Source organism: Garra rufa, chromosome 15 (assembly GCF_049309525.1).
Source record: "Garra rufa chromosome 15, GarRuf1.0, whole genome shotgun sequence".
In the NCBI taxonomy this organism is placed as follows: domain Eukaryota; kingdom Metazoa; phylum Chordata; class Actinopteri; order Cypriniformes; family Cyprinidae; genus Garra; species Garra rufa.
Genome location: NC_133375.1, coordinates 31,285,862 through 31,299,579, shown reverse-complemented (window position 1 = coordinate 31,299,579; position 13,718 = coordinate 31,285,862). Strand labels below are relative to the sequence as shown.

The 13,718-nt window shown below is 38.8% G+C and overlaps 1 protein-coding gene across 2 annotated transcripts in view; it reads left to right on the top strand.

Annotated features, from left to right (window-relative positions):
- Positions 1–6,749, top strand: part of elavl4 (ELAV like neuron-specific RNA binding protein 4) — a 94,279-nt gene extending 87,530 nt beyond the window's left edge. Inside the window, exons 8-9 of one of the 2 annotated variants that reach the window (XM_073818613.1) lie at positions 253–291; positions 2,684–6,749. In XM_073818613.1, the coding sequence (XP_073674714.1) occupies positions 253–291; positions 2,684–3,011 (367 nt within the window). In that variant the 3' untranslated portion in view covers positions 3,012–6,749. The remainder of the gene's footprint in view (positions 1–252; positions 292–2,683) is intronic. The other variant, XM_073818614.1, reaches the window with a different exon arrangement.
- The last annotated feature ends 6,969 nt before the right edge of the window (positions 6,750–13,718 follow it).

Below are 13,718 nucleotides of genomic sequence, written 5' to 3'. Positions count from 1 at the left end.
CTGTTAGGCTAAAGAACTCTCCCAAATGGGTGGGCATTCAAGTGGCCTCCTGTTACCATTAGTGCTGCTGCAAGTCTGCTGTTCTTTGGATGTATGATTGACTCTGTGAGATGCCTGATGGGGCAGCACAGTGTAATGGCCCATTGCTAGATGGGCGTCTTCCTTCAGTGAGGCAGGGATGTAGCATTAGTTCCACTGAGTGAGTCAACCATCTGCCTGGCATTAACCCCAGAACCCTCCTTCTCTTTACAGGCTGGACAATTTGCTTAATATGGCCTATGGCGTTAAGAGGTAATTAAAACTTCACCGAATGCCAGATGTCCATGTTGACAGTTTGATTTTTTTTTTTTCCCTTCTTTTTGAAAATCACATGCATTCAGTTCAGTTCAAGTTTTTTTCCCTTCTCTTTAGTTCTTTTGCTTTTTCCTCCTTTTTTACTTGGTTATGTTTTTTTTATTTCAACCTACCAATCTGTAGCTTTAAAAAGTGTAAGTATCTTTTATAATTTGTAGTGTTTGATTATGATGATTCAGAATTTTTTATGAGTTCCGTTTTGGTATTTTGTGTTTTATTGTGTGTAGCTCCTGTTTTGAAGCGTGGCCTCCACAGGATTCAGGGGCTGAAGCCGTACCTCCGTCCAGCTCAGGGTTACGCACTGCCAACAATTGAACAAAATTATGTATATTCCCAATGCATTACGTCTAACAGCTAAAATGCATGGATCGATGGAAGGCTATTATATTTTTCGTCTCCTTGTTTCTGCTTTATCCGTTGGAACGAGCTGGTCAAGAGCGAGACGGAGGGGGTGACAGCTCACCTGGATCCCTGCAGGAAATGTAGTGTTTCACTGCAGGTTTAGGAGCCTCTGATCAGTTGGGTTTGCTCATGTTCTTTTTGCTTTGTGCTGCTGTGGATGTAGTGAAAAGGCTTCTTTTGAACATGTTTCAGTGCTTATGACATTTTGTTGCATATTTTAGTATCTGTTGAAACACTTTGATGTCCCTCGAACACCAAACACTCAAGGCTAAGATGGAGGGAGTAGCATGAAAGGTTGTGCATTGTGCAAGTTTCTTTTTTTTCTTTACACATATCTTTCTGTTAAGACTAAAGGCTCCGCGTTTACTAGATTTCTTCTCTTTCTAGAAAAGTCCTTTGCGTTTCAGCGCTGGCTGATCAGAATGATCCAATCTAGCGATTGTTGTTAGAAGGAAAACATGCGAAAATCTGACAAGTAACGGGAAGTGCGACAATAAAACAGGATATGCAAACAAGGCAGCGGCGTCTTTCAAAACAAATGACGAGACGAAAGATTCCTTTTTATTTACACTCGCTGCGATCAGCTGTCAAATAAGCACGTCTGCCTCGAGAAAATTTAGGGGAGATGAAACCGACGGGGGGTTGGGGAGGCGTTGTGCTCGCAGAGCACGCCGTAGAAGGTAATTAATGAACAAAGACCAGTCTGAAGAAGTGAGCATCGCTAGGTGAAGGTGGGCAGCTCGGAAGGGTGGGATGGCTCTAGGTCAGTCGCTTGTTGCTATGCAACTCCTCGTCCAACTGTTCGCCTTAGTTCGAAAAACAGACAGTGCTCGGCCCTGCCCTAGCAGTCACCAGACACCTCTGTGTCAGCAATACGCTCGTCCGACCCTCGCCCGCTTGCCCGCAGATGACTGGCATCCAAATTACCACGAAGCCATATTCAATGAATAATGGCTACGGATTCATTATTTACACAGAAATACCAGCATAATTGAAGTCATGAGATGGTTGCTTGTCACAAGGCGCAAAGTGAGCCGACTTACCATTATACCCTTCATTTACATAATGAGACGCAAGCGACAGGACACAAAAGCGAAAGAGAGAGACAGATGTATTGACTCTGCCAGGACGAACGGGCTAAAACGCAGATGAAACGTCTGAGTAATTCTTGGCAGAACAAGAAGCAGGGAATTGGCCAGCCCTGTAGTCCGTGCAGTGCTATCGATCACAGTCACACACTGCGGAGCGGCAGAGGGTGTGGGTGGAATACACTCTGTTCCCCGTGCTAGCTGGCTGGAAAGCGCCGCTTCCATTTTCTGCTCGCTGGCAGCTTCCTATCCCCCTCCCCGAACCTTTCGGATTCGAAGACGACGACGGCAGCAAAGCGGAAATCTCAATTAAAGCACACCCCAATAATGCCTATAGTCATTCCTTGAGAGGTGGCACATGAAATGAACCTTTTATCCAATTTACCTTTTATTTAAAGTGGAAATTTCCTTTAAGCGGAAAGGCAATTAAGTGAAATCAACTGAGCATTCAAATCTCTGTATCATGAGGGAGGAAAAAAAGGCGAGAATGGAAAGATTACAAGGAGAATGAGAGCAGATTTACTCGGTTGCATGCAAAATCTCTTATGAATTTCGAAGGTATTAATGTGCCGAGTTCCTGTAATTTAGTTCCCCAATAGATCCTGCGTCTCGGCGCCCGTTGCTTCGGCGCGGCCCCCCGCAGCCGGCGCCGGGGCGCAGCCTCTTTCACTCACCATTCAAAAAGCCCTCCGGTTGCCTTCCGCCTGAAAAACAAGGAGCAGATAGACTGAAAAAAAAATTGCTCAAATTGCTAGCGTAACTCTTGAAGAGTCAGTGAGAAGTTTGGCTAGTGGCAGCTCGACTTACGCATCTTCCTCACTCTCTCTCTCATCCTGCAGGTTCTCCCCCATCACCATCGATAGCATGACCAGTCTAGTAGGCATGAACATCCCCGGTCACACGGGAACAGGCTGGTGCATCTTCGTCTACAACCTGTCCCCGGACTCGGACGAGAGCGTCCTGTGGCAGCTCTTCGGACCGTTCGGTGCCGTCAACAACGTCAAGGTGATCCGCGACTTCAACACCAACAAGTGCAAGGGGTTCGGTTTCGTCACCATGACGAACTACGATGAAGCGGCCATGGCCATCGCCAGTCTGAATGGGTATCGGTTGGGTGACCGTGTCTTGCAAGTGTCTTTCAAGACCAACAAGACCCACAAGTCCTGAACTCCCCTCCCATCACTTGTGTAGCTCCTTACAGCTCCTCTAATACTAAAAACCCACCTCTGCCCACTCAGCTACTCAAAAACAGGAACACACCCAACCAACAAACCCACAAAAAAGAACTGGATATGGCTTATAATATAACTTTGGACCTATAAGCCAATGTTGCCTAAGTATTACAAAATGACAAATTGAGAATATTCATTATTTGGAGACCCTGGAAGTGGTACAGGGATTCTGTTGTATATCTTTTTGAGTTTCTCGTGGTTGTCTTTCCTTTTTTTCTTTTTTTTTTCTCTGTAAACAGTAGCAAAACCAGACCGCCCTTATTTTGAAGAAGAAAATGTCCTTCTTTAGATCGAACTCTCTTGGTGTCGATTCAGGATTTTTTCTTTCTTTTTTAAATCCGGATCCACTGTCGTTAGAATATACGCCTCCCTGGTAAGAGAACAGGAGGGGTCTCTTTTTAAAAAAAAAGATGAAGAAAAAAAATCGGTGATCATTCATTCATTTGTTTTGGTGTAAATTGTTAGAGATCCCCAAAATGAATTGACAGGGATGAGGCCATCCCTTTTCTCTAATGCAGAAGATGTTTCTAGCATAGTTTTGGTTTTGTACTGCAAACAAAACACACGTCTGTCCTCACGGGGGATTCAGGGGGAAGGGGCGAGGGAAGGGACGGGCTAAGCGCTCCTGATGACACGTTGCGTCAAAAAAAAAAACCTACACACACACTGTTGCCAAAGAGAAAATCTCTTTGCTTGAAAATGCGTTTAGAAAAAATGAAAAAATAAAGAGAAAGAAGATCTATTTTTATAAATAATGATTAAAATAATTATTGAAGAATTTTTACAAGAATCTGGATTTGAAAAAAGAGAAAAATATTTTGACTGGCTAATTAGGGACGGGGGGAGGGGTCAGGTGCCACCTTGTCTTGTTCGTTCTGCCGTGGTACTTTTTAGGATCCGAGGTCGTTTGTTTTTCGGGGAGAACCGGATTGGCGATGGAAGAATTTTGTAGATGGAAGAATTTATCAAGGGATGCAAATTCAGGCAGGTAATTTTTCATAGCAGTAATTATTCAACAGCGATACCCAATAGGAGAGGGAGAGGGGTCTTCCCAGGCCAACCACATCTTCACAGTCAAGAGCCCAAAGCAAGGCCACTCATCGTCCACTCATTTACTTTAGACCATCCGTCTTTGGAATATAAGTAATAAAGACACACACACACACACACACACGTGCACACACACACAAACACACACTTCTTTCTCCATTCGGACGACATATACATGGTTACGTTTAATTCGCTATGATTTCGTGATATCGCATTCGAGATGTACTTCCTTTAGCGATCAACAGTAGGTGCTATATTACATGGTTCACATATCTTAAATATCCAACTTTGTTGTTCTTCGTGTTGTTTAGAGAGAAAAAAAGAAAATTTCGATGTTGGCATTATATTAAGCTGCTGTTTTTCTTCTTTCTTTGATGTTTATTCTTTCGAAACCGTCGTCGTCGTGGTTCGCCGTCCAGTCCGGAGAAACCCCGGGCGAACGAATCCGGGCGCACGCGACGGCGTTCCTTTGGCTTGCTTACTTCTAGGTTCTTTGCTGAGTGTACAGCGTTTGTCGAACTTCAGCGATAATTAGCTAGTTCTGTTAGTCTAGTATTCGTTTCCTCAAAGGATCTATTACGACTGTGTCTTTCTTTGTTGTGTACAAATAGATGATATATAGTCAACATTTTCTGTTCCAATATCTATATCTATCTGAGTTGTCACTGTTTTTTGGTTTGGGATTGTCTTTTTTCATATGAAAACTTTATGAAGTGATGGTTCAGTTACTTAGAAAAACTCGTGAGGAATCCTGTTTAATATGTTGTCATGTCGCTTGTGAAGATAAAGAAAAAAACGCAAAAAAAAAAACAAAGAACTGAAAAATTGGATCGATTTATTTGATTTACCGCCGCAGCAAAAGAAATCGAACAAAAAGCTTCTTGAGAAAAACCTGTATTTATTTATTGATCGATTGATTGATTGTCTCATTGATTAAATTATTTATTTATCTCGATTATTTATTTATTTACTTGTTCCTTTCTTATGTTGTCTGTGTTTTTGCGTGATTCTGGTACAGGGAGGGGGGGTCTTTCTGAGCTAAAGGGAACAAATGACTAGGGGAGACGCTCTTCCATTAGTCCTGTGCACTGAGAAATTTTAGTACGTTTGTGCTTTGTACCAATATATCAAAATTACAATATAAAAAAATTTAAAAGTCAAAAACGAAAAAAATGTCAAGAGGGTTGGTGAGGCTCTTCCCTTATTAATAGAAACAGTTACTCGCTATGCATAACCTAGCCGATAGTTCAATTTGCTATTGCTTTTTTCTTGTCTTGTTAAACATAAATCTTTAAATCTTTTTCAATAAAGTTTAGTCTTAATAGAATGTTATAACAGTTGTTCTGGTTCAATATAACCTGTGATAAGTTTGTGTAGTTTTAAAAGCCACTTCCCGCCCTCCCTCCACACACTACCGTTGCTTTGTGATTAAACTTTATGCAAAAATGTGGGTCTGAAATGTAGTTTCTCATGGATCTCGACGACGTTCATGTCAGGCTTTGCTGCCCTAATTTGATTGATCGATATGTGTCCATTGTTTTAGTATGATTCATCGACTCATCTGAACTGTAACCTTCATTTAAACCACATCAATGCTCCGAAAAAAGGAGAAATAAAAAAAATATTAAGCATTGACTCTGATTGTACTGGTTGAACAAAAATAGCTATAGCAGATAATATTTGATAGATGACACCTGTTATATATTTTCTAAGATATAGTCTATTTTGAGAGGTAAACTTCCTGAATGGAGAGCTCGGCTCTTGTTAAGACCGGTGTGAATGCTGGAGAACGAAAAACAAAAGTCACGTTCATGAGCAGTCTTACATTCCTCCACCTCTAATGCCATCCATCCTCCTCTGCTCCGTCCCCAAGGGGGGGCGGCGGCGGCAGTGGCACGGCCCTTCTCAAACCCCGCTGCGGCTGGGAGTTTGAATTATGCAACGACCCCAGTAGAATGTTGTTCTGATGTATGAACAAATTTCCTGCATTATGTCCTCCTCTTTTGGTTAATGGCTTCACCCTCCGCGTGTCTGAGCGTGGATGACTGCACGGGAGAGCGTCTAGGACGCGTGAGAGTTTGCGGGGGTGTTGGAAACGCGGGGCCGTGCCTCTATAGTGCGTGCCCGTATCGCAGTGTCTCTCCCCCTGTAGCGCCTTATAGTGGCAGCCTGCCAATAGGAACCCATCAGCCAGTAGTGTAGGAGGGAAGGCAAAGTGAGGAACAAGGCTCTTGTCATAATTCATTTTCTCCTGAAATGTGTTTGTTTACTATCTGAAAAATCTATAAATCTTTAAAGACAAAAAAAGACGAAAAAAAAGAAAAAAAAAAGTTCACCGGACCAAGCTGGTCTCTCCTACTTACGTTATTACTTATCTATCGATTATTGATTATTGTTACTATGATTAATATTATTCTCATTATCCTTATTCTTATTACGAATCAAATTACTGCGATGAATGACTTCATGTTATCCTTGCTAGTTTAGGTCATTTCTGAAACTGGAAACAAAATATGGAAAAAAATACTTGCTGTAAATGTTTTTTTCTTTTTCATAAAACTGTTGTGTTTGAATTATTTGTACTTTTGAATGTTGGGACAATAAAATAAGGTGTTGAAAGCTGTGTGCTGCCATGTCGTCTTCAAGAAAAACAGGTTTGCTTCTCACGATTTAACTAGCACCACCTAATCTTTAAATATTCCCAGGATGTTTCATTTTCTCAAGACCCTGGAGGCACCAAATGTCACTTAAGCTGCACCTTTTTGATAAGAATTTGATCAGTTATCCCAATGAGCGTGAATGCCAGCGTTATTACTCACACAAAAAGTTGAGATTCAGAAAGAGGCACGGAAACTTCCAGTAGGTTATTGCATTAAGCATATCCTCTCCTAGGCTGTAACACAAAACAGACAGATGTGATGTAGTGAGACATAAGAGCACAGCGCCCCCTGTTTCCTTCCTGAAGAATTACTGTAATTCTCTGCCCTTTCAAATACTACAAGCAGCCATGATTTCAAAAAGATATACAGTTTTTAGTTGAAAAGTTTCATAAATTGTAGTATGGTATGATTGAATATGTTGATATAAAATTGCATTATACAATTACAAACAATAATATGATTAAAATGATGTACACTCACATGAAAGAAAGAGTCCTATCACATCTGTCTTGAAGAAAAATCTTGTCTCCTGGAAATAGTAAAAATGATAATAAATGTTATATAGTGTTTTCAGCTAGTTTTTATAAACTATATCTAAACAGAATATCAAAAAAATAAAAAACATAATAACACACAATATTACGGACACGATACAACCATAGAACACAGTATATACCAGAAAACAAGGATAAATCATGCAACATCTGAAATTTGTATTGCGGTAGCAAACAGGATGCAGAATTTGAAAAAAAGCATTAAATGAACTAACAACCCAAGAAACATATAGAACTGCAATGAGTGTCATTTTTGACTAGAATGCTTTGACAAACTATAAGTGATGGATTCACAAAGTTATGTCTAAAAGTTGAAAGACACTTCTTGAAGTATAAAGGTTTTATAGGACTTACAGACAGATTTTATAGGACTTACAGAACAGATGTTTGAAATACAGAAACAGAACGAGAGACAAAGACACACATCTTTAACTAAAAAGTAAGCCAATATATAAAAATCAATTATCACAGATGAAACCAAAAGTACAGGTACAAAAAGTATAGTACCTATTCACCTAACAAACAACTCCTAACTTATCATTTCATAATTAAAAAACGAAGGCAACTTTAAAAGACAACTTTTCAAAGACTTTAAAACTTTAAATGATATCTTCACAAAGTTTAGAAATGTTTAAAAAAGTAAAAAGTATAAAGGTTTTATAAGCATTATACATGTCTTAAATATAGAAATTTGTACTTAAATCTATAAACCAAGTTGAAGAACACTTCATTTCCCAGAATTCAATTACCTGTGCTAACTTAACGTCTTTTAATTCCAGTTAAACTTTCTGAGATATGGCCACCTCACTTTAAAGGATTAGTTCACTTTCAGCATAAAAATTTCCTGATCATTTACAAAATTAAGGTTTTTGAGGAAAACATTCCAGGATTTTTCTACATATAGTGGACTTCAACAGGAGCCAACAGGTTGAATGTCTATAGGTGAGGAACAAGAGTCTTATGTAGCAAAATGAATTGTCATTTACTAAAACAAATAAATAAATAAAATGTATAAATGCTCAGCTTGCACTAGCCTGACTTCATGCATTACATAGTCACTGTAGAAAGGTCATGCGTGACATAGATGTAGTCAAACGCACTTTACAAAAAATGGTAAAACGGTGATGTGGGATGATTTTGAAGTCGGAGAAGTAAATGAGATGGAGCTTTTCATCTTATCCTTCCTTTTCGAACCGGAGTACACAGACAAAGAACTAACTGCACATGAGTTTTCCAATGTGATTGCATAATGCATATAACGCAGACGCACAACGCAAAGCTAGTGCAAGATGAGCATTTGTGGTTAAAAACTTTTTGTTTCACAAATTGTTTCACTAGATAAGGCCCTTAATCCTCAGCTGGGATCATGTAGAGGCCCTTGCAATTTGGACTTTCAACCCATTCGATCACCATAGCAGTTTACTATATGGAGACAAATCCTGGATTTTTTCTTTAAAAACCTTATTTTTTTTCGACTGCAGAAAGACATGAACATCTTGGATGACATCGGTGTGAGTAAATTATCAGGAATTTTTATTCTTGAAGTACACTAATCCTTTAAACTCCAACTCAAAATAGTCAAAAAAGGAACAAAAACAAGATAAACAGCTTTTAGTAATAAGCAGCAGTTGTTAAACATACTTCCCACATCCACACCATCAGGTGTCAACACAAAGTTCAAAACACCTAGGATGAAGAAGAGCCACATGAAAAAAACATAAGCAACTATTTAAATTCATTCATCAGCCCTATTCACTGAACAAACAACACTTGTCATGACGGTATGACTGTATACGCAATTTGCCTCTGGTGGCATTTTTAATGTTAAAATGTGGCGTAGGATTCGTTAAAGCAAATTAGTATGAATGTGGGTGCTCTGATTCACCACATGGATGGGTGGCTTTAGTTTGCGGCCTGTGGCGTTGGGGTGGGCAGGGCTTAATGGTGGTCTATGTCCTTGGGGTGGGCAGAGCTTGATGCTGAGCTGAAGGGCAAAAGGGGCGAGGGGTGTGATAAAGCCATCAGGTCGTTCCAAGTCTCTTCACACCGTTAAGGATTTAATGAGGCAAAAGCCCCATGAAGGAAGAGAATCGGCATCATGAGTCATCTGCCTACTCTTTAAAAATTCCTCTACTACCCACAGTCTCCTAACAAAGGCAGGAGATCTGATGCGTCTGATATTGAATTTAACTGATGGGGCTTGTATTTTCATTACACGACGGCTTCACCTTGTGAGGTATCTGCTGTGGAAAGACATGGCAGATGAGTAATGCACGCATCCGCTGTTTGATTGCTGTCTTCCGTAAACATCTGGCATGATGCCATATGTGACAAATTATTATGCAATGCATCTCACAATCTGACATACATTTCCTCTGAAGATAAGGAGTTATGTCATTCACTATGAAACAGAACATGAATACATTCAACAGCTAGACAGATCTCACTTCATATGAACATATGACCGTACACACCTGTTGAACAGGTATCTTTATACATTCCCCAATGCCAAATATCCAAAAACTAATATCCAAATATCCAAATACATTGCGGTGCAAATTCAAACTGACAATGTGCCAACAAACAAGACAGAGCAGGTTACTTTAGGTATGAAACAAAGCTTTTTTCATTTTTTAAGAAATTCAAACAATAAATACCGTTTTGTGACTCTTTACAGTCTTGTGACAGATCTATGTAGTGCCTCAATTCAAACGGCATGAAGTAAACATCAGGAAACATCAGAAAGTATCTTGTTTCAACCACAGAAAGACGCCAATATGCACTATTTTTCAAGTCAAGTCCACCGTTTGTTGGACAAAAATGTAAAAGTGGCAGATTCAGCATTATGATTGGTCAGATCGCCTGTCAATCAAACTCCCTGCAAAGGTTCAATACTGATGTACTTTGGATACTTAGGTCAAACTAAGTATACTATTTGTGACCCAAGTATCCAAAGTACAATGAAATTCGAAAATATATATTTTAGATTATAGTCAAACCAAAATTTATTCAGACACCTTCAACATTTCTCACATTACTATAGTTAGACAAGAACTCAAGAGTTCAACTGTGTCAGAACAAATTTATCTTAATAATGTCAGATAACTTTGATAGAAAGATATGTAACAAAACATGGTCAGGTCAAAGTGTCAAATTAAATTTTTGGTCCCAAATTTTTATCAATTTTACTGATAGTCCACTGTATGAAGTATTTTTGGATATAATATGTCACAGTTTACTTTTATTTGCTATACTCACTCACATAAATGAACTATAGTGCCCTGCACCCACTAGTGAAACAATATCAAATTATATCTGGTGTCTGAATAATTTTTGGTTTGACTGTGTTCATCCTGGAAAAGTGTGTTTGAGCTACATATTTAAATGGAAAGGAGATTCCATACAAAATGCACCAAAATCTAATATTAATCACTGTAGACTTTGTAATGAGCAAAGAAGGGCTACCACTTCTATTGCATTTAGTATTTCAAAAGTCAAATACAACTACTGTAATGAAATAGTATACTACAAGTTTAAACTATGTATATTTGATGAAACAAATATATCTCTTACACATACCAATCAATATATCCATCAAAAAGGCATCTTACTCTTGACTTTTGTGACTTTTTCACCCCTCTTCACGCTGAGCGCTCCATTAATTCTGCCATGAGGAAGAGCTGGGCAGCTGCAGCATTTCTGCGTTGGACAGTCTGTGGTTTGAGTTCCTCTCACAACCAGACACATATGGCCCGCTGGCTTTGCTCTCTCTGTCTTTCTGTCAGACGGCGTGTGGCCGTTCGCCTCCCTGCTAGGCTCTGGGGGCGAGGGAGAGATGGCGGTTTGGGTGGCAGGGCTCCCCTCTGGCTGGGGCCCAGGATCTGGTGCCTGTTTATTAGGAGACAGACGGCATAGGTCTGCTTCACTCACTTCATTCTTCAGTCTCAGACCAGGCGGTCCACCATCACTAGTACCACCACCCGCTGGCATGGGTCTCAAACTTATTAATCTCTCTTTCTCTCACACACACACACACACACACACACACATACACACACTCATCTCAGTTTTATAAAGTTTGCACTGTTTTGCTCTCCATGATGACTTCTGTACACTGTAATACTACACTGCCGTACAAATGATTGTAATCTATATACAGAGAAAAACAGTAGTATTGTGAAATTTTATTACAAAAAAAAATGGTTTCTATTTTATTATACTTTCAAACATAATTTATTCTTGTAATGCAAAGATGAATTTTCATCAGCCATCACTCCAGTCTTAAGTGTCACATGATCCTTCAGAATTCGTTCTAATATGCTGATTTATTTTTAGAATTATCTATGTTGGCAACAGTTGTGCTGCCAAATTTTTTTGTAACCTGTGATACTTTTTTTTAGGAGTCTTTGGAAAAACAAACAGTATTTATTTAAAATATAAATCTTTTCTAAAAAAATATAAGTCTTTGCTATCACTTTTAATCAATATAACACATCCTTTCTGAATAAAAGTATTAAAAAGAAAGAATATAAATTCCCTGGCTCCAAACTTTTGAACAGTAGTTTATATTGTTAGAAAATATTTTTATTTTAAATAAATGCTGTTCTTTTTAACATTTTATTCTTCAAAGAATCCTGAAAAAAATATTAAGCAGCACAACTGTTTCCAATATTGATGCTGAAAATTTAGCTTTTATTACAGGAATAAATTAGATTTTAATGTATATTAAAATAGAAAAAAACATTTTTTTCAGTATTTTTGATCAAATAAATGCAGCTTTAATGAGCATAAGAAACTTAAAACACACACACACACACACACACACACACACATTTAAAATCCTACTGATCTCAAACCTTTGAATGGCGGTGTATGTAATACTCTAGTAGATCTAAATTAACAGTTTTTTAGAAGTGAAAAAGAATAAGTCATCTTATAATTCACAGTGAAAAACTATAAATGCAAGACAGTGCAAGAATTCTCTGTAACAGCATTGGATGTTTTTACTGAAATAATTTCTTCAAATTTTTTCTTATCAGTTATATACATTAGGTTTAATGCTCCATATTATGTGGTTATAATGTGTATTGCATGATTCTAGTGTCATGCATTTTACCATGATTGTGTTTTGATTTGTGTGCATAACATCTGTAAAACATAAAATGCTACCATATTGTTTAAAAATGTAAAGTTCTGGCAACCACAGCTGCCAAATAGTTTTTTACAGTGGACATTACTTGGCTGATTAAATTTTTAAAACTTTTAGACAGTTTGCACAAAAAGAAAAAGAAAAAAATAACCCTTCTAGAAAATAAGTTGCAGTAGCACTACATTTATACCATGCTGGGGGGGGAAAAACAGCCCAAGTTGCCTTGATCTGGTCTTTGTTCCTGTTGTCTAAATTAAGAGTGGTTTGGCCACCTAAGCTAAGACTATCTTAAACCAGACAGAGCAGCAAACCATCTTAATTATCTGGACCTCATTAGGATTAATTAGTCTAGTCTTTTAACCAATCCACCAACTAGTCATGGTTAAGCACATCACTGGTGTAGTGTAGACAGAAAATTTTTTTTACTGCCGTTGGGGCCTCTTGTATTTACATTTTATGAGATCAGTATTTCTGGTAGAGCTTTAATGTGAGAATCAGCTAACTGTAAAATCAGCTTGACAAATTAATATGAAGAAAACAGAGAATGGAAGAATGAATTCCCACTTTCAGAACATCCTGAATGGATATAAAGAAACAAAAAAAGCAATTTTGGGTTTCTCCACAAATCTGATCAAGCCCTCTCCCTCTGTCTGATCTCACCTCAGTTTTTTTCCCCTTCCGCTCTTTATCTTTCTCTCTGCAAGAGGCTTTGCTCTGGCCAGAAACCCTCTTCACATTCTCCAAGATCAGATTTGAATATCTCTCCTCAGCACTTGCTGTTTTCCACCATCTGTCACATACAACAGTGAAGTCTCTGAGCCAAACCTCCATTCAGAGGCCCATGAATTCTCACTCTGTATTCCAAACACACACACTCATGCACACACACACACACACACACACACACACACACACACACTGCATACTGGGGCAAGACAGATAGCCAGTTCCTAAATCATTCACACACAGCCAGTCAGCATAGTTCACAGGCCCAGTTGGCTTTGAGCCAACAACACACACCTGCTAGTTCTGAGACATTCAACATCAAACTTTCCTCCACTTGATGGAGGTTTGATGGCTGCATTCAAACAGTCAGAGATTGACAACTATTTACTAACAGGTGCAACTCTCAAACTGTCCTGTTCATAGCTTACTGCAGCAGTATTTGTGTATAAACGAATAACCGAAGGCTACTTTTATACAACAGTAGTCCTGACTAATTTCTTTAA